Source organism: Halichoerus grypus, chromosome 8 (assembly GCF_964656455.1).
Source record: "Halichoerus grypus chromosome 8, mHalGry1.hap1.1, whole genome shotgun sequence".
Lineage (NCBI taxonomy): Eukaryota > Metazoa > Chordata > Mammalia > Carnivora > Phocidae > Halichoerus > Halichoerus grypus.
In genome coordinates this window covers 150995620-151018596 of record NC_135719.1, presented here as the reverse complement: position 1 = coordinate 151018596, position 22977 = coordinate 150995620, and the positions used below count along the sequence as shown (strand labels likewise).

At 56.1% G+C, this 22977-nt stretch overlaps 1 protein-coding gene across 8 annotated transcripts in view; it reads right to left on the bottom strand.

Annotated features, from left to right (window-relative positions):
• The window catches only part of PACS2 (phosphofurin acidic cluster sorting protein 2), a 59845-nt gene extending 50587 nt beyond the window's left edge, over positions 1–9258 (bottom strand). For 3 of the 8 annotated variants that reach the window (XM_078054309.1, XM_078054311.1, XM_078054314.1), the window contains exon 1: positions 9077–9256. In XM_078054309.1, coding sequence (XP_077910435.1) covers positions 9077–9195 — 119 coding nt within the window. In that variant the 5' untranslated portion in view covers positions 9196–9256. Of the gene's footprint in view, positions 1–9076 lie in introns of all 8 variants that reach the window. The other 5 variants (XM_078054312.1, XM_078054315.1, XM_078054316.1 and 2 more) reach the window with 4 other exon arrangements.
• Between the last annotated feature and the right edge of the window lie 13719 nt (positions 9259–22977).

Here is a 22977-nt window from a genome sequence, read left to right as displayed (position 1 = left end):
CCCTAGCACAGCGACTCAATGACCAGAGCACCGCCCCCCCCCCCCCGCAGGACACCCGGCCTGAGGCACTTTCAGGTGCCCCGGAGACACCCAACGTCCACTCCCAGGTGGGCAGGGATGAGCCTGTGAGAGATGAGACGCCACAGAGCACCCTGCCGAGTTCAGAAGCGTGGGGACAGCCGCCCTCCCGGGGCCTGGGGCACCTGCACAGAGCCGTCCCTCAGCTGCAGCAGCTGAGGCCCAGGAGAAGCTCGTCTAAGACCAGGGCGGTGCTAACCGACCATGACACAAAGACGCAAGGTCAGCAGCGGTCACACTGGAAAGTGAGCCTCAGGTTAAGTGAAAGATGCAGGCGCCCCCGCTGTCCCCAGTCGGAGGCCCTGGCTCACACACAATCACCCCAGAGGTCATCCGAGGGTCTGCCTAGGGGGCGCCACCACTGTCCCAATGCGGACGTGTGCCCTACAGTTGAGCAACCGGGGACAGAGAGGAGCCCACGCCACACAGAGGAGGCCGGAGGCTGTGTCCACACAGAGCAGAGCCAGCACGTTGGTGAAGGGCACAACCACTTCCGGGCGGGGGAAGAGCCTCCGAGGGCCTGCCCAGGGCTGGGGGGCAGAGACAGGGGCCAACCCCCTGCCAACAGAGGCCAGAGGGTGACCGCGCGGGTGGACCCCCCGAACCTGTGCTGCTCAGCTGGGCCCGCACCATGCGTGCAAGGGGCGTGCGCTGGAGCAGAACGGCCACACGGAGACAGGACACGGAGCCAGCTGACAGCCAGCCATGAGACATTCGAGGCACCTCCCTTTCTGCCCAAGACCCAGCACGGAGGAGAAAAAGGCTGGGCCAGGCTCCTCCCGAAGCCCACCCAGCCCCCTGACAACGGGGGGTCCACCCGGCCCTCCTGTGGCCACTGCCATCCTGTCCCACCATCAGGACAATGGTGCCCTCAGGGCAGGGCCACCAAAGGGCCTCTCCTTGCACCTCAGGGTGTCAGCACCATGGCTGGGTGCTTACCTGGGGCCTGGGCGTGCACACGTATGCACACGTATGGGTGGGCTGAAGTGAGCTGCAGCAAAGGGCACTGACGGCCCACGTCCACCCCACAGATGTCAGTCCACAGGCCACGGACTGCGGAGCCGGCTTCCTCGGTCTCCCTTGGAGCAGACTTGATCCTTCAGACGCTGAAGCACCCCAGTCCACTCTCACGCGCCTGCCCCGCCTCCCCCCTCCCCCACGCACACATCTGACAATGCCCGTCGCCAGCCGAGTCCACAGCTGACGCGGCCCGGGGCCCACCCTGCACCGCTCTCCAGCACACACCCTCAACGCAAGCGGTGGCTTCCTCCCAGCTCGAAAGAGAGCTCACACTCCTGAGCAGAGCACCTCCGTTCAGCTCCAGGAGCACTCACCAAATGGCCACTCCATGTCCATGCCGAGCTCTGGACAGGGCTGGGAGACGGCGCAGTCCCCCCGGCTGCAGCGGCCCTCGTGCAGGCTGCAGGGGCGGCAGGACGTGGACAGAAGTAGAAGGAGGGACTGAGAACTGGCTACCATTATGGGGACATGCGAAACATGCCCAGCCTGTGCTCGCCAAGACCACCCAGTGGGAAGGGCTACTACACATCCAGATGGCACCCCAGAAGGGAGGAGAGAGAGCACGGGACAGAGGCAACACTTCCCAGCACTGGTAAAAACCACCAATCCACAAAGTTGAAAAGCCCAACCCTGACTGTGGCGGTATCAGGAGAAAGTGACACCTGGACATAAAGCCACCAGGGAGAAGGACAGACCTTCAAATGACTCTCACCTGACAGACAGCTGACTTCTCAAGAGCAAAAGTGAGCAAAGTCAGGAAATGTGCATCCTCCACATGCAGAGGGGAGATGCCCCCTGCACCCCCACACCCCCCAGGACACCTGCACATGCAGAGGGGAGATGCCCCCTGCATCCCCACGCCCCCCGGGACACCTGCACCCCCACACCCCCCAGGACACCTGCACGTGCAGAGGGGAGACGCCCCCTGCATCCCACGCCCCCCAGGACACCTGCACGTGCAGAGGGGAGATGCCCCCTGCACCCCCACGCCCCCCGGGACACCTGCATGTGCAGGGGGAGATGCTGCCTGCACCGCCATGCCCCCCAGGACACCTGCACATGCAGAGGGGAGATGTCCCCTGCATCCCACGCCCCCCAGGACACCCGCATGTGCAGGGGGAGATGCCCCCTGCACCCCCACTCCCCCAGAACACCTGCACCCCCACGCCCCCCAGGACACCTGCACATGCAGAGGAGAGATGCCGCCCACACCCCCACACCCCCCAGAAACAAGGGTAAGCATTCTGAGAACACGGAAAGAGCAGTTAGTTATTAACACATCCTCACTAAAGAAAATCCTAAAGATGCATTTTCAGACATAAGAGGGAGAAAACAATTCCAAGTTCTGAGTTGCCAGAAGAATGAAGAAAAGCGATGAGTTTCGAGGTTAATCGAGTGCTCGCAGAATAAAGGAATAACAACCTCTCGTGCGCTTAGCAGGAAAATTAAAATACACTGAACAAGGGTGCATGATCTTGAGAGGGTTGGGTCAAAATAACATGTTGTGAGGTCTGTCCCTGCGTATAATGTTAGGAACAGGATAAAGACAAATTAACTTTGAAATACAGCCAGTATGGGGGGCGCCTGGGGGGCTCAGTCAGTGAAGCCTCTGATTCTTGGTTTCAGCTCAGGTCATGATTTCAGGGTCGTGGGATCGAGCCCCGCGTCGGTTCCACGCTGGGCACACTGGGTGTGGAGGCTGCTGAAGATTCTCTCCCTCTGCCCCTCCCCCATAAAATAAATACAGCCAGTATGCAAATTACAATTTACACAGTAACCACTAAGAAACAGAAACAGTGGTAAGTTTCAAACTAATATATGAAGTGGAAACAGAATAAGGAAAAAAAATCAGTGCAAAATAAGATAAAACGAAAGAGAAAAACAGACATAAAAAAACAGGAAAATAATAAGCACAAAAAATAAAATGATAGGTATGAACCCAAATATCAACAATTTTGATAAATGACAACAGACTGAATGTTCTAGTTAAAAAATAAAGATTGTCAGACTGAATGAAAATGGAATCTAGATCCATGCTGAAAAACCAAAGACACGTCTCACATGTAGGGCACAGAAAGGTCTAAAGAAAAAAGATGGAAGAAGAAATAGCGGGCAAATACTACCCAGAGCTATCCTGTCACCAAAGTGCACGTTCAGACGGAAAGCATCACCAGATAGAGTCATAAATGCTCAAAGTTCAAAACCCCTGGAAGGCATTCTAACCCAAACGTATATGCCTAGTAATGTAGTTTCAAAATGGCAGAGCTCCAAGAGAAGTAGATAAAATCCAGCACCAGGTTAGAAGGTTTTCACACACTTCTCCAGGAGACAGAAAGGGGACAGATCTGCAGACCGCAGTGAACCAAGCTTGTTGTGCATGGACAGACATCCAACACCGTCCACTGCCAGACACACATTCCTGTTCAGTACAAAGAGAGCAGCCACGAAAACTGACCTCAAACTGAGCCATAAGGCAAGTTCCGAAAACCATTAAGGACCTGGTGTCATACTGACCACTTTCTCTGACCACAACATGACTAAGTTAGAAAAGAACCATGGGAAGGGGAGAGAGATGAACTGGATCATGGAAAAGTAACCAGGAAAAAAACCTGTATGTTTGCCTATTAAGAAACTTTGAAATATCCTGACGGGTTAAAGAACGATGGGAAATAAAAAATACACATATATTTCAAGTGGGACGACTCCCCACACAGAAGCCTGTGAGGTGCAGTTAAAGCAGCTCTTGCTCGGTGGGTACAGGCGCCGGCACAGAGGAAACGAGCAGGAAAGTAAGGAGCCACGCATTCATCTTAAGAAATTAGAACAAGAACGCAGAATAAACCTGAGGAGCATAAATGGCAGGAAATAAACAACTAGCATTTATTTTTAAACCCTGATGAGCCCCTGGTGAGACAGATAAGAGCAGAGCGTCCCTGTCTACCTGCACAGTCACCGGAAGGAATGGAAGGGGGCAGCTTTACAGATCCCGCAGCCATTTAAAAAATAAAAGAGTATTATGAGCAACTTTGTGCCAATAAACCTGAAAATCTGGACAAAATGGACAAATTCTCGGAAATACATATTTTTTAAAAAACCAACTTGCGGGGGTGTCCTATGCCCGCTAAAGACACTGAATCCAGGATGTGCTGCCTACAAAGCAACCCCAAGCTACTTTATGGGTGACTTTCCCCAAACAGTCAGAGGACACACAGTTCCAGTCCTGCCTAAATGAGACCATGGCACAGCAGATGAGTTCACGCTCTGAAGCACATCCTACAGGTATCTTGGTGCCAAAATCCGGTGAGATCACAGACCCTACATATACACACAGGAGTCCTAGATCGTAATCATCTAAACCCACCAATGAACAAGAAGGGTAATGCTGCATGACCAGATGAGAATTTTTCCAAAGGATGGAAGGTTAGTCTAATACTAGAAAATCCATTTACGTAAGGTAACGTTACGTAAGGTAACAGCAAGTCAAGGAAAATCACATGATGCTCTTAATTTTAAAAAAAAACTTGTTTGGTTATATTCAACATCCACTCCCATCAAGCACAGAATAAAGTCTCAGGAGAAGCCGTCATGCAGCTGTTGGAATGGCTGCAAGTCAGACGACGCGGCATGAAATGTAACAGAGCCGCGGTGACGGCTGCCGATGGTGACACCACTCCAGAAGACGGCAGTTCCTCCCGAAACTGACACACGCCCACCTCCCCCGTGGCCGGGTATTAACAAAGAGAAGTGAAAGCATATGACTTCCAAAGTTCTGCACCCAAATGGTCGTAGCAGCTTTGAACCCAAGAGCCTCGAACTGCAAACAACCCACCCACCTACCAAGAGCAGCGGGTTTACACCAAGTGTGGTTTACTCCTGCAGTGGGACGCCGCACACCGGGAGGAAGGAGCTGTGGAAGCGGACTCGGCGTGGGTGACTCCAAGAGCTGCACACTGCCCATGCCACCAGGCGGAAGGCCTAGGACAGCAGATGGCCTCCAGGCGCAGAGCGCCACCAAAACTAGCAGCTGGACATCCCTCCACCACGTGAACCAAACCACAACCAGGTCCCTCAAACGCACCAAGGATGCAAACAAGGAGTTCGCAGAAGTAAGATCTGACCGAATGATACATACGGGAAAGGATGAGCAGCCTCACATTTAAAAATTGGTGAAAAACCCCCAACAGGAAAGAAAAAATAGTAGGAAGCTCAAGGGTGTAAAGGGACCCAGAAGCTGCTGAGTGGGGGCCCAGGAGGCCGCTTTGGCAACCCCAGCGGTGAGGCACGCCTAGGAGGCGGCCGGGAAGGGTCGGACCCGCTGCTGATGGTGACCGGGGAGGAGTGCTGCCTGTAGCGTTTCCTCGGGGAAACCCACACAGTCAGGCCTCCCTCGAGTTACAGCCCCAACACCTGGCAGGAGCCCCTGGGAAGAGCAGAGAGCTGGCCACCACGACCAGAGGGCCGAGCCAGCCAGGCCAGAGGCAGGTGCTCAGACCTTGCAGACCGCCAAGAAATTCACTTCGTTGGAAGAAGACTGAACACTTCTAGCTGGGGAAGGATTACCATCCCCTGAAGAAAATGCCCAGACTCAAGTCGGGGAGAAAAATTAAAATGAGAAGGAGAAAGAAAAATTGGCCAAAGAAGTGACCTGCAATTTCGCTGACAAGGAAGTGCAAATGGCCTGCATTAGTAATCAGAGAAATTCAAATGAAAACCACAATACCATTTCACACCCACCAGACTGGCAAAAATTAAGTCAGGCAAAGTGTTGGCAAGAATGCAGAGCACTGGGGACGCGCATCCCCGCCGGTGGGGGCCGGAGCTGGCACAACCACACTCCATGAAGCCGCCTGGGAGTAACACTGAGCACACACCCCCAAACCCTACTATGGGCATGTGCTTACAACAGGCCTGGCCGCCCACAGCCACACACATGGAGAGGACCGGCACTCGGATGCCGACAGCAGCACGGACGAAACTGGCTGCCGCCTGGAAACAAGCCACAGGTCCCCTGACAGCAGGGACCCACACCATCATTTTGCAGGGACCACCACGCGGCAGTGACAGCTACTGGTGCGACGTCACTCCAAAACGTAGACTGGGCAAAAACAAGACATGCAAAGGAACAGAGAGGGTATGACCCCTTTTACAGAAAGCCCAGGAGCACACTAAGAACAGCCCGTCCAAGGACTCTCACGCGCAGGAGATACAAGCAGGGGACCAGCACCACCTCTCAGGGAGGGGCCCCGCTCACCAGGAAAGTAGGGGGCGTTTGCTGTAAGCGACATTCTGTACGTTCAGCCCATCAACGCCTGGCCTATCCTAACGACTCATGGCCACGGGACACAAGCTGCCATCACCCCTCCCCCCTCCCCCATCCCCCACCCAGGCGGAGCCATTGAGCCCCCAACACCTGTGCTGTCCAGCCCAGCTCTCACATGCCCCCTCACACCCTCCCCCCACACTCAAGGAGTGGACTTCCCAGGCCAGCTCCAGGAGAGGCTGACAAGGCCCCCAAGCGGCTACCCTCCCCGCATCTCCTGCAACCACCCCCACCACCCCCAGGTAAATTTCAGTGGTCTTTTGGGGGAGCTCCAGGAAGCTGCTGAGGAGGGGCAGCAAAGATAGGCTACGGCCTGCACCCTGTTTGGGGGCACGTGGAGTAGCAAGGGGGCAGTGACCGAACGAGGCAAGGAGGGGCACAGGCGTGGGTCTGGGGGGAAGGAGGGGCACAGGCGTCAGTTTGGGGGAAGGAGAGGGACAGGCGTGGGTTTGGGGGCAGTGACAGGAGGAGGCAAGGAGGGGCACAGGCATGGGTCTGGGGGGAAGGAGGGGGACAGGTGTGGGTTTGGGGGAAGGAGGGGCACAGGCGTAGGTTTGGGGGGCAGTGACAGAAGGAGGTAAAGAGGGGCACAGGCATGGATTTGGGGGAAGGAGAAGGACAGGTGTGGGTTTGGGGGGCAGTGACAGCAGGAGGCAAGGAGGGAACAGGCATGGATTTGGGGGGAAGGAGGGGCACAGGCGTCCGTTTGGGGGAAGGAGGGGGACAGGCGTGGGTTTGGGGAAAGGAAGGGGACAGGCGTGAGTTTGGGGGGCAGTGACAAGAGGAGGCAAGGAGGGGGACAGGCGTGGGTTTGGGGGAAGGACAGGGACAGGCGTGGGTTTGGGGGGCAATGACAGAAGGAGGCAAGGAGGGGCACAGGCGTGGATTTGGGGGGAAGGAGGGGGACAGGCGTGGGTTTGGGGGGCAATGACAAGAGGAGGCAAGGAGGGAGACAGGCGTGGGTTTGCGGGGAAGGAGGGGCAGAAGCGTGGGTTTGGGGGGCAGTGACAGAAGGCAGCCAGCACAAGAGGTCCACTGGGTGGTGGTGGTGGTGGTGACAATGCATAGGGGGGCAGACAGAAGCATTGGGTTGGGGGTTGGGGGGGAGTCCACAATGACCCTGGCTGTGGGGCTCCACGCTAAGGCAATTGCCCAAGATGGGAAAGGGTGAGCAGGCTGGGCCTGGGGAGACGCTCCTGACCTTGGCTGCGAGGCCCAGAGACTTCCCAGAGAAGACGCAAGCAGGTGGATCTGGAGTCCTTGGCCCCAAACCCTGGCTAACGCTGACCCTCAGGTGACCCAGGAGGCCCCATACAGATCTGCCAGGTGGGTTGAGGGCCCACCCTCTCCAGCTGGCACAGCCAATGCTCTGACCTCCCAGCCCTCAACTCCTGCAGGGCAAACCCCACAGACTGGAATCCCCAACACTTCGCTCCACAACACCTGTAGGATGAGCTGTGGCCGCGTGTGTGGCCCCCCCCGCCAGCAGTTCACCACCCACTCCCTGTGCCTGGATGGCAATCCTGAGGTCCTCACCAGGAGGTCTCCCCAGGGAGCACTCTTCCCTGCAGCCCCCGAGGCCTGGTGTCCACTCCACAATAGACCCTGGTGCGAGTCTGTCTCTCCCCCTCAGCCTGAGAGCTGCATCATCGGGGACCACTGAGTCAGGAAGAAACCAAGAGAGCTCCAAGCTGGCAAGAAAAACAGGGAAGCTGCCAGTCCGAGTGGAGTTGATCTGGCTACAGCACTGGCCTGTGGGCTAGACCTCGACCAGCTGTTGCCACGGGGGTCCAGGCGCTTCCCCACCAAGTGAGAGGGAGGTCTTTTGCCATGGCGAAATTGACAGCCCGATGCAAAGAGCCCTGCTCACCAACAGCAGAAACAGGTAAAGGGCCAGCAGGACAGAGCAGGCCCCCAAGACCAGGAGTAAAGAGGCGTGTGCTGGATGAAAGAGTACAATCATGGTCCCAACTTTAGGTGTTCTCTGGACACTGCGGGCCCTGCGGGTCACTCCCAGGACGCTCAGGCTTGACAGGGTGGCTGGCCGCAAAAGGAAATCTGACAGCAGTGGAGAGAGGAGACGCCTGAGTCAACTCCACCAGCACCGCATCAGCGGACAGGTGCAATGAAGCGGCCAGGGAGCGGAACCAGGTGAGCTGCCTGAGCCTCGAAGACCGCGGGACCGGAGAAACCCGCGCCACTCCCTCCCGGCGGTGCCAGGACCTCAGAGGCCCTCCACGCGTCAGAGGTTGCTCCCACAGAATGCGCAAGCCGGAGTCGGGGGCGCAAACGCGAGGCCCGTGGTGGGGGACCCCGAGCAGAGGGTCCTGTGTGCGGGTCCTGGGTGGACCGACCCGGGTGGGGGCCCCGGGTGCGAGGTCCCGGGGGACTGCCCCGCTGCACTGTCCCCGCTGCCCCCCCCTCCCCCGAGCACGAGGTCCCGGGTGGAGTCCCGGGTGGGGACGGCCCGGGGCGCAGGTCCCGGATGGACAGTGCCGGGCGGGGATCCCGGGCGCAGGTCCCTAGTGGACGGTGCCAGGCGGACAGTCCCGGGTGGGGACGGCGCGGTGCGCAGGGCCCGGATGGACAGACCCCGGCGGACGGTCCCGGGTGTCCGGCAGGTGCGCGCGGGAACAAAGCGGCCGGGCGGCGGCGTACCTGGGCACGCAGCTGGGGCTGGAGCCGTCCACCTCCCAGGTGGCGAACAGGTTCATGGGCACGGGCGTGTTGAGCGCGGCGGGCGCGCCGGCCAGGCCCAGGCGGCCCCGCTCGGCCATGGCGCCGGCCCCGCCGCTCCCTCGGCGGCCTGGGCTGCGGCCGGGCCGCGGACGCGCGGCGGGCGGGCGGGCGGGCGGGCGGGCCGGGCGCGCGGAGGGCGGCGGCGCGGTCACATGGCTGCCGGCGGCGGGGACGGCCGGGCGGGCGGCGGACAGGCCCGCGGGCGGCAACCAGGCTGCGGCCGCCCCGCCCCGCGCCGCGCCGCGCGCCCCGCGCCCCGCCCCGCGCCGCGCGCCCCCGCCCCGCGCCCCGCCCCCACCCCGCCGCCGCCGCCGATTGGCTGGGCGGGCGCGCGCTCGCCGCCTCGAGCCCAATCACGGCCGGCGGAGCGCTCGCCGGAAGTGCGGGGACGCGCGCGCCCCCTGCCGCCGACCGGCGAGGCGTCCCCGGCCCGCGGCCCGCGGCCCGCGGGAGCGCGCGCCCGCGCCTGCGCACGGGCCCCGCCCGCCCCGCCCCCCGGAGCCGCCGGGTGGGACTCCCCCGGTGGGACACCCCCCCTCACACACACACACACACCCTCCCCACTCCCCCTCTCCCCGGGGTCCGCGCACCGCACGCGTTCCCGCGTCCCCGGCCGCCCGCACCCGCCCAGCACCCCGGCCCCGCGCACTCGCGTGTCCGCGGCGCCCCCCAGGGGCACTCATTGTCGCCCGGCGTGCCCCGTGTCCCCACGCCCCGACCCCGGGGCCTCCGCGCGTCCCCACCCCCCCGCACACTGTCTCTGCCCCCGGGGTCCCCAGTACCGACGCCCTAGCGCACCGGGCCCCGCGCCCCTCCTGTCCGCTGGAGGCTGTCCGACCCCGCGAACTCTCCGTGCGCCCCCGCGCCGACCCCGCGGGCCTCCGGTATCCCTCGCCCCCCGCAGGGCCCTGGCGGACTCCGGCTGGGGCGTGCAGTGCGCCTAGGCCGCCGGGGGTCCTGCCTTAGGGGGCGCTGGGGCGCTGCGACTGGCCCGTGTGGAGCTGGTCCGCTTGGCAGAGCGCTCTCCCGCCCGAGCCCCCTCACTACCCGGCGGTGCCCCTGGCGCTCTTGACAGGAGACAATGGAGAACAATGTCCGGGGCAGGGGCGCCTCCTGACCCTGGGGCTCGCGGGGCACTTGGGGACCCAGGCTGGTGGGAGACCGTGACCAGGGCGACCCACTGGGCCCGTGGGGCAGCGAAGGTGGGGAAAGGTCCCAAGAAAGGCCATCTAGATTTGGGGACCAAGGAGGAGTGTCCTGCCCCATCCTTTTGGTTCTGGTCAGTCACCAGATGCTGCCCTGGGATGTAGCAAAGCTTTTCTGGCATCCCTTCTGTTTCTTTGTATCCACACTCTTACACAGTTGCTTCTCTTTCTGTCCCTGTCTGTGTTTTGTTGTCTACAAGTAGTTTTCTTGAAACAAGTCCAGTCCAAGCAAACCCTCTTTCTTCCCATCCGGGGTGCCGCTGTGTCCGGCAGGGGACCCCATGCCCCTCCCTCCCTGTGAGAGCCAGACCTCCGGCGGCAGCCCCCTATCTGCAGTACAAACAGCCAGGCCACACTCGGGAGAGAACAAGAGGACCTGTGTTTCCCACTTGTTCCCGCCCCTGTGGGGTGGCACGGCCGAAGCCTCGAAGCCTCGAGGGCCTGTGTGTCCTCAGCCAGCTGACCGAGTATGGTCATAGAGAGCTGGCCCCGCCAGACAGAGCGCCTGGGGGTCTCCTACCTATGAGGTGGGGGGAGGGGGACAGGACGGTGCTCAGGGAGCACGCAGCAGTCCTTGTGAGGACAGGCTGCCTTTGGTGGTGGGGCAGAAGACAGACAGCCATTGACCTCAGCGTTCGGCGCACAGCGCTGCGGGGCAGTCGGCTGGATGGGCTGCCTGACACTCCACGTCTGTGTGTGTCAGCAGCGTGCCCAGGCAAGGAGTACGACGGGGGGCCACGTGAGGAAACATGGGTGACCACGCCAAGCACATGGAGGCTTGACACCGGCCCCCGTTCTGGGAGAGCCGGGCACCTCCTGTGTGGCCGCCGGCATCGCGAGCCCTTCCTGGACCTGACGCTCCTGTCCGCATCCCCCCTGACCGCTGAAGAACCTGAGGCACACACGTTATGCAGCTGCTAAGGGGAGGTGCCCAGGTGTGTGTCCCACAGTCGGGCCCAGAGCCACCCCGGGTGACCATCACGGTGGAAATTCTTAAATACTTCTCCAAGTCAGGGAGGCAGAGACAGCACACCCCCCACCCCACCCCCTGCACTCTACCCGTGACGCTGTCTGTTCTGTTTTTTAAAGTGGTACTATGTGAACACCGAGGTGTTAGTGGGGATGAGATTGTGGCCCTCCGTGTTTTCCAGATTTTCTACAATGGTGATCAGAGTTATGTTTTTGGCCAGAATCTGTTATTTGCATTGTCATTCTCTATAGTTGAAAATGAGTCTATGTTCATCTTCCACTTGTGGAATATCCCAGGATGAGTGCCCTTGAGAGCTGAGAGGACGCCCCTCCATAGAAGCCTGGCATGGTGTCACACACACACACACACACACACACACACACACACACACACCCCAAATGTTGGGAGCACATCTGCTTTCTGACGGTTGTTTCTTTAAAGCAGAAACTAAGTTCAAGAGGAACATCTCTGGACAACTGGGGCGGCTGGGTGTGGTTGGGGAGGAATCCCAGAGGAGGGGTTGTCCAGAACCCCGGAGCCCCAGAAGGGCTTCATCACGACCTTTCCTGAGGACCTGACAGTCTGGCCAGACCTTTCCTGGCCTGCTGCCATTTTTTTTAAATGAATTAAAGCCTCAGGTTTCCAACTGGTGCAAGGAACTCCTGCTGTGTTGAAGGTGGGAGGAGGTCAGGCTCAAAGCCCCTTTTATGGGCCCCCCCACCATCACTGAGAGCCCCTCTGCCTGCAGGTCGGGGCTCTGGCATTTCTAGTTGGGCAGTGTGGACCTCTGGCTCTTTGGAAACTCATTCATCTATTCAGCCTGACTTAGGATTATACACCCCAGGTGTGGGGACATGATGAGGCACCAGGCAGGTGTGGCCCCTGCTGGCAAGAGAGTCCCCTGTGGGTGTGAGGACTGCCGGGCTCCCCTCGGTCCAGGAACCGGGCATGCATCTTCCCACCAGGAGAGCCCCAGGCTCACGGGCACAGTTGGCAACAGAGGGCATGCTGGTGCCAGACCTCTGCTGTGCTCACATGGGGAGGCTGGAATGCTCCAGTGCACTGAACTGGGGGGGGGGGCTCAGACTGTCAGGTAGGTGGCTGGGGCCTCCTGTAGGGCCCAGGCACCCATCAGCTGCATGGCCTCTGCCTGCTCCAGCCTGCAGCTTTGCTGGCCTTCCCTTCCTTCCAGGAGCCAGGCTGAGGAGGCCGCCCTCGCTGGAACCAGTGCTTGTCTAGTCTCTGCTCCTGGCAGAAGGACTCTGAAACTCCTGCATGTGGCGTGTGTCACATCCACTGCGCTGGACGGAACAGCGGTGTGCCCGACCCCCCGCTGAGGTAGGCACAGAAACTCCCTGGACAGAAGGCACAGCAGGCCTCCAGGAGCGGCCAGGGAGGCAGGCCTCCTGCAGGGAGAGGAACAGGGGTCTCAGGGGCCCAGGCAGCCTCCTGACGAAGGGCAGGTACACAGGCGATGGTGTGAATGGGAAGGCGGGTTGCTAGCCCCCGGGGCATGTCTGAGATGCTCCAGGAGGACTGGAGCAGGGGTGTGGGCACTTGGTACCCGAGCGGCATCGGGTGTGTGTGGACTCACCTTAAGAGCACTCTCAATGATCCATCTGTTGGTATTCCAACCCCATTACCCATTGCTGCTGACTCACTGCTGTGGAAGCTACCAGTTCCGTCAGGAGCTACCCAGCCAGCACATCCAAGTAACTGTCACAGGGTTGAGTCCAGAGGTGCAGATATTTGCTCATTTGTTCACTTAATAAATGATGATCGAGCCAGTTTCAAACCCCGAGAACACAGGAAAGAAAACGGAGGACAGTTCTCACCCTTGTGGAGCTTCCATTCTCCCAGACAGAGACTATGAATGGGTCAACTACACACAGAAACATTGTACTTGCAGATGGGGGGAGTATAACCAGGGTATCCTGAGACAGGAGAGTTTGTAAGGTCCAGTGGAGGGGTTACAGTAGCAGATTAGGTGCTGCTGAAGGGGAAGTTGATGAAGCAGAAGACAAACCTGGAGAAATTCACCAGATTGCATGGCGAACAGAGACTACAGAGGAGAGGTAAGAAGTGTGGAGGCAGGTATGGAGGGGTCTGATATATTCACCCAGAGGTCTGGAGTGGAAGAAAAGGGCTGACGGGGGAGGCCATCTCACTAACAGGACCCCTCCAAACGGCATAGCCTGGGGGCAGAGTGTTCTGAGCAAGAGAGCAGAGCAGACGTCGGGCACAGAGGCCCACAGCCAGAGCTGGCGCCGATCTGGCAGGAACAGGACTCTGTAGGAGCCGGGCAGAGAGGCGGGCAGGGAGGAGCCCATCAGCCATGGGCGGGGGCTTTACTCTCCTCTGGGGAGAGGCCACCAGCTTCCTGCTCCTAAGGCACCCCTGGTTGGTCTGGGGAGAATGGACTGTGGGGGTGAAAGTGGGTGGAGGAGACCCTGGGGGGGGCATGGACAGAGGGGGAGGCAGGGAAGGGATGGGCATGATTGTAGGTGGCAAGGGTTTTGATTGGCGAATAAGCTGGACAAGGAAGATGAGGGTGTGGGGTGCAGATGAAGATGGCGCCCACCATGTTGCTCACGGCAGACGGTGACTGGGGGGGACACAAAGGGGAGGCGAGCTGTACCCAGTTGGCAGGTGATGACGGTCATAATGGGCCTGTTAATAATGCAATGTTGATAACGACCACAGTGTATCTGGAGAAGTCCTACCAGCAAACACTCCAGCTGGGGGCGGGTGTAATGGAAGCCCATGAAGGTCAAGAAGGGGCTGGGAAGGAGAAGTCATAGAAACCTGGAAGGAGGGAGCAGCATGGGGGGCCCTGAACAGCCCGTGAAAGCTGACCCACCTAGAAGCCCGGAGACAGGGAGCCCGTTCACTCAGAGGCCCCGCTTGTGAGGGGAGTAGCTCCATGCCTGTCTGCCGAATGATCAAGTGAGTGAGGAAGATCTCACAGAGGAGACGGCGAACCAGGGCGTGGCCGCCCATCAGCCAAAACACCAGCAGGTGGAAAATAACGGGGAAGCGGGGATCCTGTTCAGAGGAGCAAAAGAACAATAAAATGCCTGAGGACAAACTTTGTCAAAGTTAGAAAGTGTTAAAATTCTAACTGCGGAGAATAAGAGAGGTTTATTCACTCCTAACTTGAACCTGAACCGTGATCGACACCAAAATGTCGTTTTGGATATAGTCAAATTAATTCTCAGATGTACGTGCAACACTGATTGTGAGTGAGCATGTGGCCAGGACGCTTTTGCAGGAGAAGAGGGAGAAGGGGTTGTATCGACCCTAAAGATGGAGTGACTGGGGTCACGAAGTAGGGACCAGCTGGGGGTTGGGGGGGAGAGGCTGAGAGCCAGGAACGCGCCTCAGGCGCTCAGGACCCCAGGGGGTGGTGACAGCTGTGCAGGGATTATCAGGGAAAGATAGGTTACCCCCAAAATGGTATGGGGACAACAGGCTGCACTCTTCTTAAAAAACTTAATCTTTACCTCGCTTTTTACACTAAAATAAATTCCAGACGGAGCAAGAATTTAATCATGAAACGTGAAACTATAAAGGCTCTAGAAAAAAATTGGAAAGAGTAGTTTATTTTTTTTTTAGTGAGGAGGGTTTTTACAAGCAAACCGCAAAGCTCTAAAAGATGAGATTCATAATTTTGTCTACGTTCCTAAAAAAAAGTCAAAAGACCACAAACTTGGAAAAAATGCAAAAGATATATCAAAAGAATAACTTTTTAACACATAAAGAGCTCTTGCAAATCAGTAAGTTAAAAAAAAAAAGAATCAAGTAGAAAAATCTGCAAAAAATATGACCCCCGTTTCACAGCCACTATTAAAAATTAAATTATATAAATTTACAATCAAATAAATGTTACGAAAAATAAAGGTAATAAATACACGGTACTCGTGCTCCTAAGCGTAATGCATTTTTAGGACGCTCTGTGCGGCTTCAGGCTGGTGAAAATGCCGCCTGCAGCTCTCGCCGAGCTCACGTTTGGGGCCAGCCCTTGGGCGGCTTGAAGTCGGCCCTGTAGGAGCGTCTCCACCACAGACACTGGCAGACACCCCGGGTTGACGTCATTGCTCTCTCTGTGGCAACAGCCAGGGGGCTCGTCCCATGAGAACTTGCCTCTCAGGTCTTGTCACCAGCCGCCCGAGCTCCCGCAGGGCTTGTGATGTCCTGCTTTCTGGATGTTTCTCCCCTCCCAACGAATCCTGTCCCTGTCAGGAAAATGATGTTGAAAAGAGCGTTGAATGCAGTGGCAGATGCACCACTTGCCGGAACAAGAGACAAAGGTCGTGAAACAAAGGCAGCCGGGTGGTGCCCTGGTCGTTGCTGAACGAGCGGATGGGAGAAGAGCTCATTCCCTCCTCCTGCGCTGAGCACCCTCCCGGAGTCATCTTCACCCCCAAACCCACGAGGTCAGGTGCGCAGCCCGAGATCCAAAATCCCGCACCTGGGCCCCTCCTCCAGCGCCTAACAGAAAATGAGCAAAGGACACCCTGCATTTCACAGAAAAGAGGCCTCTGATGATAGCAGCCTTGGCCAGGAAGGAGGGACGTGAACAGGGCACTCTGGGGGGTGGGGGAGCGCGCTCTGCCCCCCAGGAAGGAGGGACGTGGACAGGGCACTCTGGGGGGTGGGGGAGCGCGCTCTGCCCCCCAGGAAGGAGGGACGTGGACAGGGCACTCTGGGGGGTGGGGGAGCGCGCTCTGCCCCCCAGGAAGGAGGGACGTGGACAGGGCACTCTGGGGGGTGGGGGAGCGCGCTCTGCCCCCCAGGAAGGAGGGACGTGGACAGGGCACTCTGGGGGGTGGGGGAGCGCGCTCTGCCCCCCAGGAAGGAGGGACGTGGACAGGGCACTCTGGGGGGTGGGGGAGCGCGCTCTGCCCCCCAGGAAGGAGGGACGTGGACAGGGCACTCTGGGGGGTGGGGGAGCGCGCTCTGCCCCCCAGGAAGGAGGGACGTGGACAGGGCACTCTGGGGGGTGGGGGAGCGCTCTCTGCCCCCCAGGAAGGAGGGACGTGGACAGGGCACTCTGGGGGGGCTGGGGGAGCGCTCTCTGCCCCCCAGGAAGGAGGGACGTGGACAGGGCACTCTGGGGGGGCTGGGGGAGCGCTCTCTGCCCCCCAGGAAGGAGGGACGTGGACAGGGCACTCTGGGGGGTGGGGGAGCGCGCTCTGCCCCCCAGGAAGGAGGGACGTGGACAGGGCACTCTGGGGGGTGGGGGAGCGCGCTCTGCCCCCCAGGAAGGAGGGACGTGGACAGGGCACTCTGGGGGGGCTGGGGGAGCGCTCTCTGCCCCCCAGGAAGGAGGGACGTGGACAGGGCACTCTGGGGGGTGGGGGAGCGCGCTCTGCCCCCCAGGAAGGAGGGACGTGGACAGGGCACTCTGGGGGGTGGGGGAGCGCGCTCTGCCCCCCAGGAAGGAGGGACGTGGACAGGGCACTCTGGGGGGGCTGGGGGAGCGCTCTCTGCCCCCCAGGAAGGAGGGACGTGGACAGGGCACTCTGGGGGGGCTGAGGGAGCGCTCTCTGCCCCCCAGGAAGGAGGGACGTGGACAGGGCACTCTGGGGGGTGGGGGAGCACGCTCTGCCCCCCAGGAAGGAGGGACGTGGACAGGGCACTCTGGGGGGTGGGGGAGCATGCTCTGCCCCCAGGAAGGAGGGACGTGGACAGGGCACTCTGGGGGGTGGGGGAGCGTGCTCTGCTCGCTCCTTGTCAGCACCCCCAAACTTCCCTTGTGCCCATCTGCAGTCGCTTCCCGTTCTGTCTCCAGCCCCTCGCAACCACTGCCTGGTCTGTCTCTACAGACTTGCCTTTTCTGGACGTTTCTCATAAATGGAAGTATGCCGTATGTGGGCTCTTGTGTGTGACCTCTCACTTAGCATGGTGGTCCTGAGGTCCTTTCATGCAGACCCGGGAGTCTTTTGTTCTTTTTACGGTGGCCGAGTAACATCCCACTGCAGAGATGTGCTGCCTGTAGCCTGTCCATTCACCAGCTGGACGTCGGGACCATCAGGGGAAATGCCGCCGTGACCATCCACGTACAAGTCTTTGTGTGGACCTAGGCTTTCAGTTCTCTTGGGCAGATTCCTGGGAGAAGAACTGTGTAGTATGGAAGCTCTTGACAAGTGAGACTCTTAAAGAAACTTGTAAAGACCCTTTTAAGACTTTATGAAATGGCCAAAGTCTTTTTCCAGAGTGACTTCACCACTTTCCATTTTCACCAGCAACACGTGAAGGTTCTTGTTTCTGCACATCCTCAGCGACACTCGCTGTCTGTCTTTTTCATTATACTAGTGGGTGCAAAATATATCTCCTCATGGTTTGATTTGCATTTTCCTGATGATTAATGATTTGAGCATCTTTTCATGGGCTTCTTGGCCATTTCTGTGCCTTCTTTGCTGAAATGTCTACTCAAATCTTTTAATTGGGTTGTCTATATTTGTATTATTGAATTCTTTATATATTCTGGATAGGAGCTATCCATCAGATTTGTAATTTGCAAATATTCCTCCAATCTGTGCTTGTATTTTCATCTTATTAATGCTATTTTTTGAAAAGCAAAGTTTCAGATTTTGGTGAAGTTCAATTAGTCAGCTGGTTCCTTTATGCATTAGGTGCCAGATCCATGAACTCCTTGCCCAACCAAAGTTTCTGAAGATGTTGGTTCTGGTAGTTTCTATGTGGACTCTTTAGGATTTCCTACATTTATTTTTTTTTTAAGATTTTATTTATTTATTTGACAGAGAGAGAGAGAGAGAGCACAAGCAGGGGGAACAGCAGGCAGAGGGAGAGGGAGAAGCAGGCTCCTCACGGAGCAGGGAGCCTGACACAGGACTCAATTCCAAGACCTTGGGATCATGACCCAAGCCGAAGGCAGACGCTTCACCAACTAAGCCACCCAGGCGCCCCTATGATTTCCTACATTTAGATTCAGTGCTCTTCTTCCTGTCCAGTCTAAATGCCATGTTGCCACTGTTTTTTTTTTTCCTAATTTTTATCTTTATTTTATTTTAATTCCAGTATATGACATTAACATACAGTATTATGTTTCAGGTGTATAATATAGTGATTCTACAATTCTACACATAACTCGGTGCTCATCATGATAAATGTACTCTTAATCCTTCACCTATTTCACCCATTCTTCCCCACTCCCCGGCAAACTTCTGTTTCTTCTCTATATTTTAAGAGTCTGTTTTCTCTGTTTGTCTCATTTTTATTTTTTTATTTATTTTATATATTTTTTAAAGATTTTATTTATTTTTTTGACAGAGAGAGACACAGTGAGAGAGGGAACACAAGCAGGGGGAGTGAGAGAGGGAGAAGTAGGCTTCCGCTGAGCAGGGAGCCCGAGGTGGGGCTCGATCCCAGGACCCTGGGACCATGACCTGAGCCGAAGGCAGACGCTTAACCGACTGAGCCACTCAGGCGCCCCTGTTTGTCTCATTTTTAATTTGTTTTTTTCTTAAATTCCACATATGAGTGAAATCATACAGAATTTGTCTTTTTCTGACTTATTTCATTTAGCATTATACTCTCTAGCTCCATCTAATCTATATGGTTGCAAATGGCAAGATTTCACTCTTTTTATGGCTGAATAATATTCTGTGTGTGTGTGTGTGTGTGTGTGTGTGTGTGTGTATCTCACCTCTTCTTTACCCATTCATGTATCAGTGGACACTTGGGCTGCTTCCATAGTTTGGCTACTGTAGATAATGCTGCTATAAACATAGGGGTGCATGTATCCCTTTGAATTAGTGTTTCTGTATTCTTTGGATAAATACCCAGTAGTACGATTGCTGGATCATAGGGTAGTTCTATCTTTCCAGAGTGGCTGCACCAGCTTGCATTCCCACCAACAGTGCAAGAGGGTTCTTCTTTCTCCGCATCCCCGCCAACATCTGTCGTTTCCTGACTTGTTAATTTTAGCCATTCTGACTGGTGTGAGGTGGTATCTCATTGAGGTTTTGATTTGTATTCCCCTGATGCCAAGAGATGTTGGGTATCTTTACATGTGTCTGTTGGCCATTTGGATGTCTTCTTTGGAAAAGTGTTTGTTCGTGTCTTTCACCCATTTTTAAATTGGATTATTTGGTTTTTGGGTGTTGAGTTGTATAAGTTCTTTATATATTTTGGATACTAATCCTTTATCAGATATGTCATTTGCAAATATCTTCTCCCATTCTATAGGTTGTCTTTTGGTTTTGTTGACTGTTTCCTTTGCTGTGCAGAAGCTTTTTATCTTGATGAAGTCCCAAAAGTTCATTTTCGCTTTTCTTTCCCTTGCTTTGGAGACGTGTCTTGAAAGAAGTTGCTGTGGTCGATTTCAAAGAGGTTACTGCCTGTGTTCTCCTCTAGGATTTCGATGGTTTCCTATCCCACATTGAGGTCTTTCATCCATTTGGAATTTGTTTTTGTGTATGGTGTAAGAGAGTGGTCCAGTTTCATTCTTCTGCATGTGGCTGTCCAGTTTTCCAACACCATATCTGGAAGGGACTGTCTTATTCCCTTTGGATATTCTTTCCTGCTTTGTCAAAGATAAATTGACCATATAATTATAGGCTCATTTCTGGGTTCTCTATTCTGTTCCATTGATCTGTGTGTCTGTTTTTGTGCCAGTCTTGATCACTGTCTTGATCACTATAGCTTTGTAATATTTCTTGAAGTCCAGAATCGTGATGCCTCCAGCTTTGCTTTTTTTTTTTTCGGGATTACTTTGGCAATTTGGGGTCTTTGATGGTTCCATACAAATTTTAGGATTGTTTATTCTAGCCCCGTGAAAAATGCTGTTGGTATTTAGATCGGGATGGCGTTGAATGTGTAGATTGCTCTGGGCAGCATAGACATTCTAACGATAGTCGTTCCTCTGACCCGTGACGTGCTAATGATACTCGCTCCTCTGGTCCGTGACGTGCTACTCTAACGATACTTGCTCCTCTGACCCGTGACGTGCTACTCTAACGATACTTGCTCCTCTGGTCCGTGACGTGCTACTCTAACGATACTTCTTCCTCTGACCCGTGACGTGCTACTCTAACGATACTTGCTCCTCTGGTCCGTGACGTGCTACTCTAACGATACTTCTTCCTCTGACCCGTGACGTGCTACTCTAACGATACTTGCTCCTCTGGTCCGTGACATGCTACTCTAACGATACTTCTTCCTCTGACCCGTGACGTGCTACTCTAACGATACTTCTTCCTCTGACCCATGACGTGCTACTCTAACGATACTTGCTCCTCTGGTCCGTGACGTGCTACTCTAACGATACTTCTTCCTCTGACCCGTGACGTGCTACTCTAACGATACTTCTTCCTCTGACCCGTGACGTGCTACTCTAATGATACTTCTTCCTCTGACCCGTGACGTGCTACTCTAACGATACTTGCTCCTCTGGTCCGTGACATGCTACTCTAACGATACTTCTTCCTCTGACCCGTGACGTGCTACTCTAACGATACTTGCTCCTCTGGTCCGTGACATGCTACTCTAACGATACTTCTTCCTCTGACCCGTGACGTGCTACTCTAACGATACTTCTTCCTCTGACCCATGACGTGCTACTCTAACGATACTTGCTCCTCTGGTCCGTGACGTGCTACTCTAACGATACTTCTTCCTCTGACCCGTGACGTGCTACTCTAACGATACTTCTTCCTCTGACCCGTGACGTGCTACTCTAACGATACTTGCTCCTCTGGTCCGTGACGTGCTACTCTAACGATACTTCTTCCTCTGACCTGTGACGTGCTACCCTAATGATACTTGTTCCTCTGACCCGTGACGTGCTACTCTAACGATACTTGCTCCTCTGGTCCATGACATGCTACCCTAATGATACTTGTTCCTCTGACCCGTGACGTGCTACTCTCGTTTTGAGCCACTGCACTGGAGGCACAGAGTTAAGTAAAAGGGGGACAAAACAGAACCATCAGCCCACTGTCCTGAGAGGCCCTCAGATAGCTCAGGGGCGTATCTCTACAGTCTCTTTCTATGCATACATCCTTTTCCCCCCAAATCTGGGTTGAAGTATACAGACTGCATTTTTTTTTTTCACCTAACAACATACCATGAGCATTTTCTATATCCTTGAATGCTTTTCTGAAGTGTGGCTCGGTATCTGTGATATGGGTATACTGTAAACGGTTTACCCAGATGTCCATGGGGGGCATTTAGACCAACATCATATATGTGGCAAAACGTTACTAGCATCCGATTAAAATGGTCGGTTAGTCCCTAAAACGTCAGTAAGAGCTAAGGGAGGGAGGAGCTTATATTGTCACTATGAAGAGAATTTGGTTATATGCTGACAAAATGTAGGACGAAACCCAGAAAGCGCTGGGACTAACCAGAACTGGAACTTAAATGCTACGAGGAATAATGGGAAGGTCCATCCCCCAAACAGCAAGCAATACAACAAAACACCTCTCGCAGCAGAGAGAGCTGGGCAGGACCAGTGTCTGTTCTCTCCTCTCCCTTGGGACAGCCTTCCCTTTAGGGCTGGACACAAGACCTCCCCAGAAGGGAAACCCTCTTTCTTAGTCTTCCAGCCGAAGCTGGGGGCGTGTGCCTGGCTTGTGAAGGAATATTTGAGTGTGTGGACAGCGATACCTTGTTTCTCAGTGAGGGGACCGATCCAAAGAGGGTGAGGGTCCCTTCGTGTGTCAGCAGGACTGGCCACAGGTGCCCAGATTAGACATTCCTTCTGGGGAGGTGTGGGGGGGTGTTCCCGGGGAGACCGGCATGTGGGTGGGGGCTCGGGGAAGCAGGTGGCCATCCCAGGGTGCCCAGCCCCATCCAGTCCAGGGCCTGGATAGAACCAAAGGTGGAGGAAGGACAGATGTGCCCCTTCTTCCCACCTCACAGCTGAGGGGAGATGCCTCGTCTCCTGTCCTGTCCTCAGACCGGGACTCACACCATTGGCTCCTCTGGTTCTCAGGCCTCCGGACTCAGGCTGCATCATACCACGGGCTCCCCTGAGCCCCGGTGTGCAGACGGCAGATCTCGGGACTTCTCAGGGCCCCGTGGCCCCACGCGCCAGGTCCTCATCATACGATCTCATAATGAATCTCCTTGTCCGCGTACTTCCTGTGGCTTCCGTGTCTCTGGAGAACCCGGACTGCCACAAGAAGCTTGAGAAGTTGCTGATAGGTCCAACAGGGAGGAGAAATACGTGGTTGTCCCTGAGGGCTGTCCTAAGTCTTCTCACCGGAGACACGGGTGCTCGCTGTGCCCTCCCGCCTTGCCATGCGAGCAGCCACGCTCATGGGTGTGCGCCAAGTGAAGCTTATTATCACCACTGTAAGCACACTTTGGAGGAAGGCGATTATCCTAACTGAAGTGTAAGTGTCTCCCGAAATGGCCAGGGCCAAAGCCGTGCAAGAATCCACAAGGAGACCAAGGCACGGTGCAAGCAGGTGGATGGCCTCTCCTCGCGGCCACCTGCAGGAAGATCAAGTTTCAGCCTCCCCGCCACATAACACCAGCAGGAAACCCAGACAGACCTCACAGTGAAGCAGGAGAAGCATCAAGCACAGCAAAGCCGCTTTCAGACTCGGGGGCTTTCTGAGTGTAGAAGCACCGAAGGACACTGCTGGGCTGAGAGCCTGGAGGTGTCAATG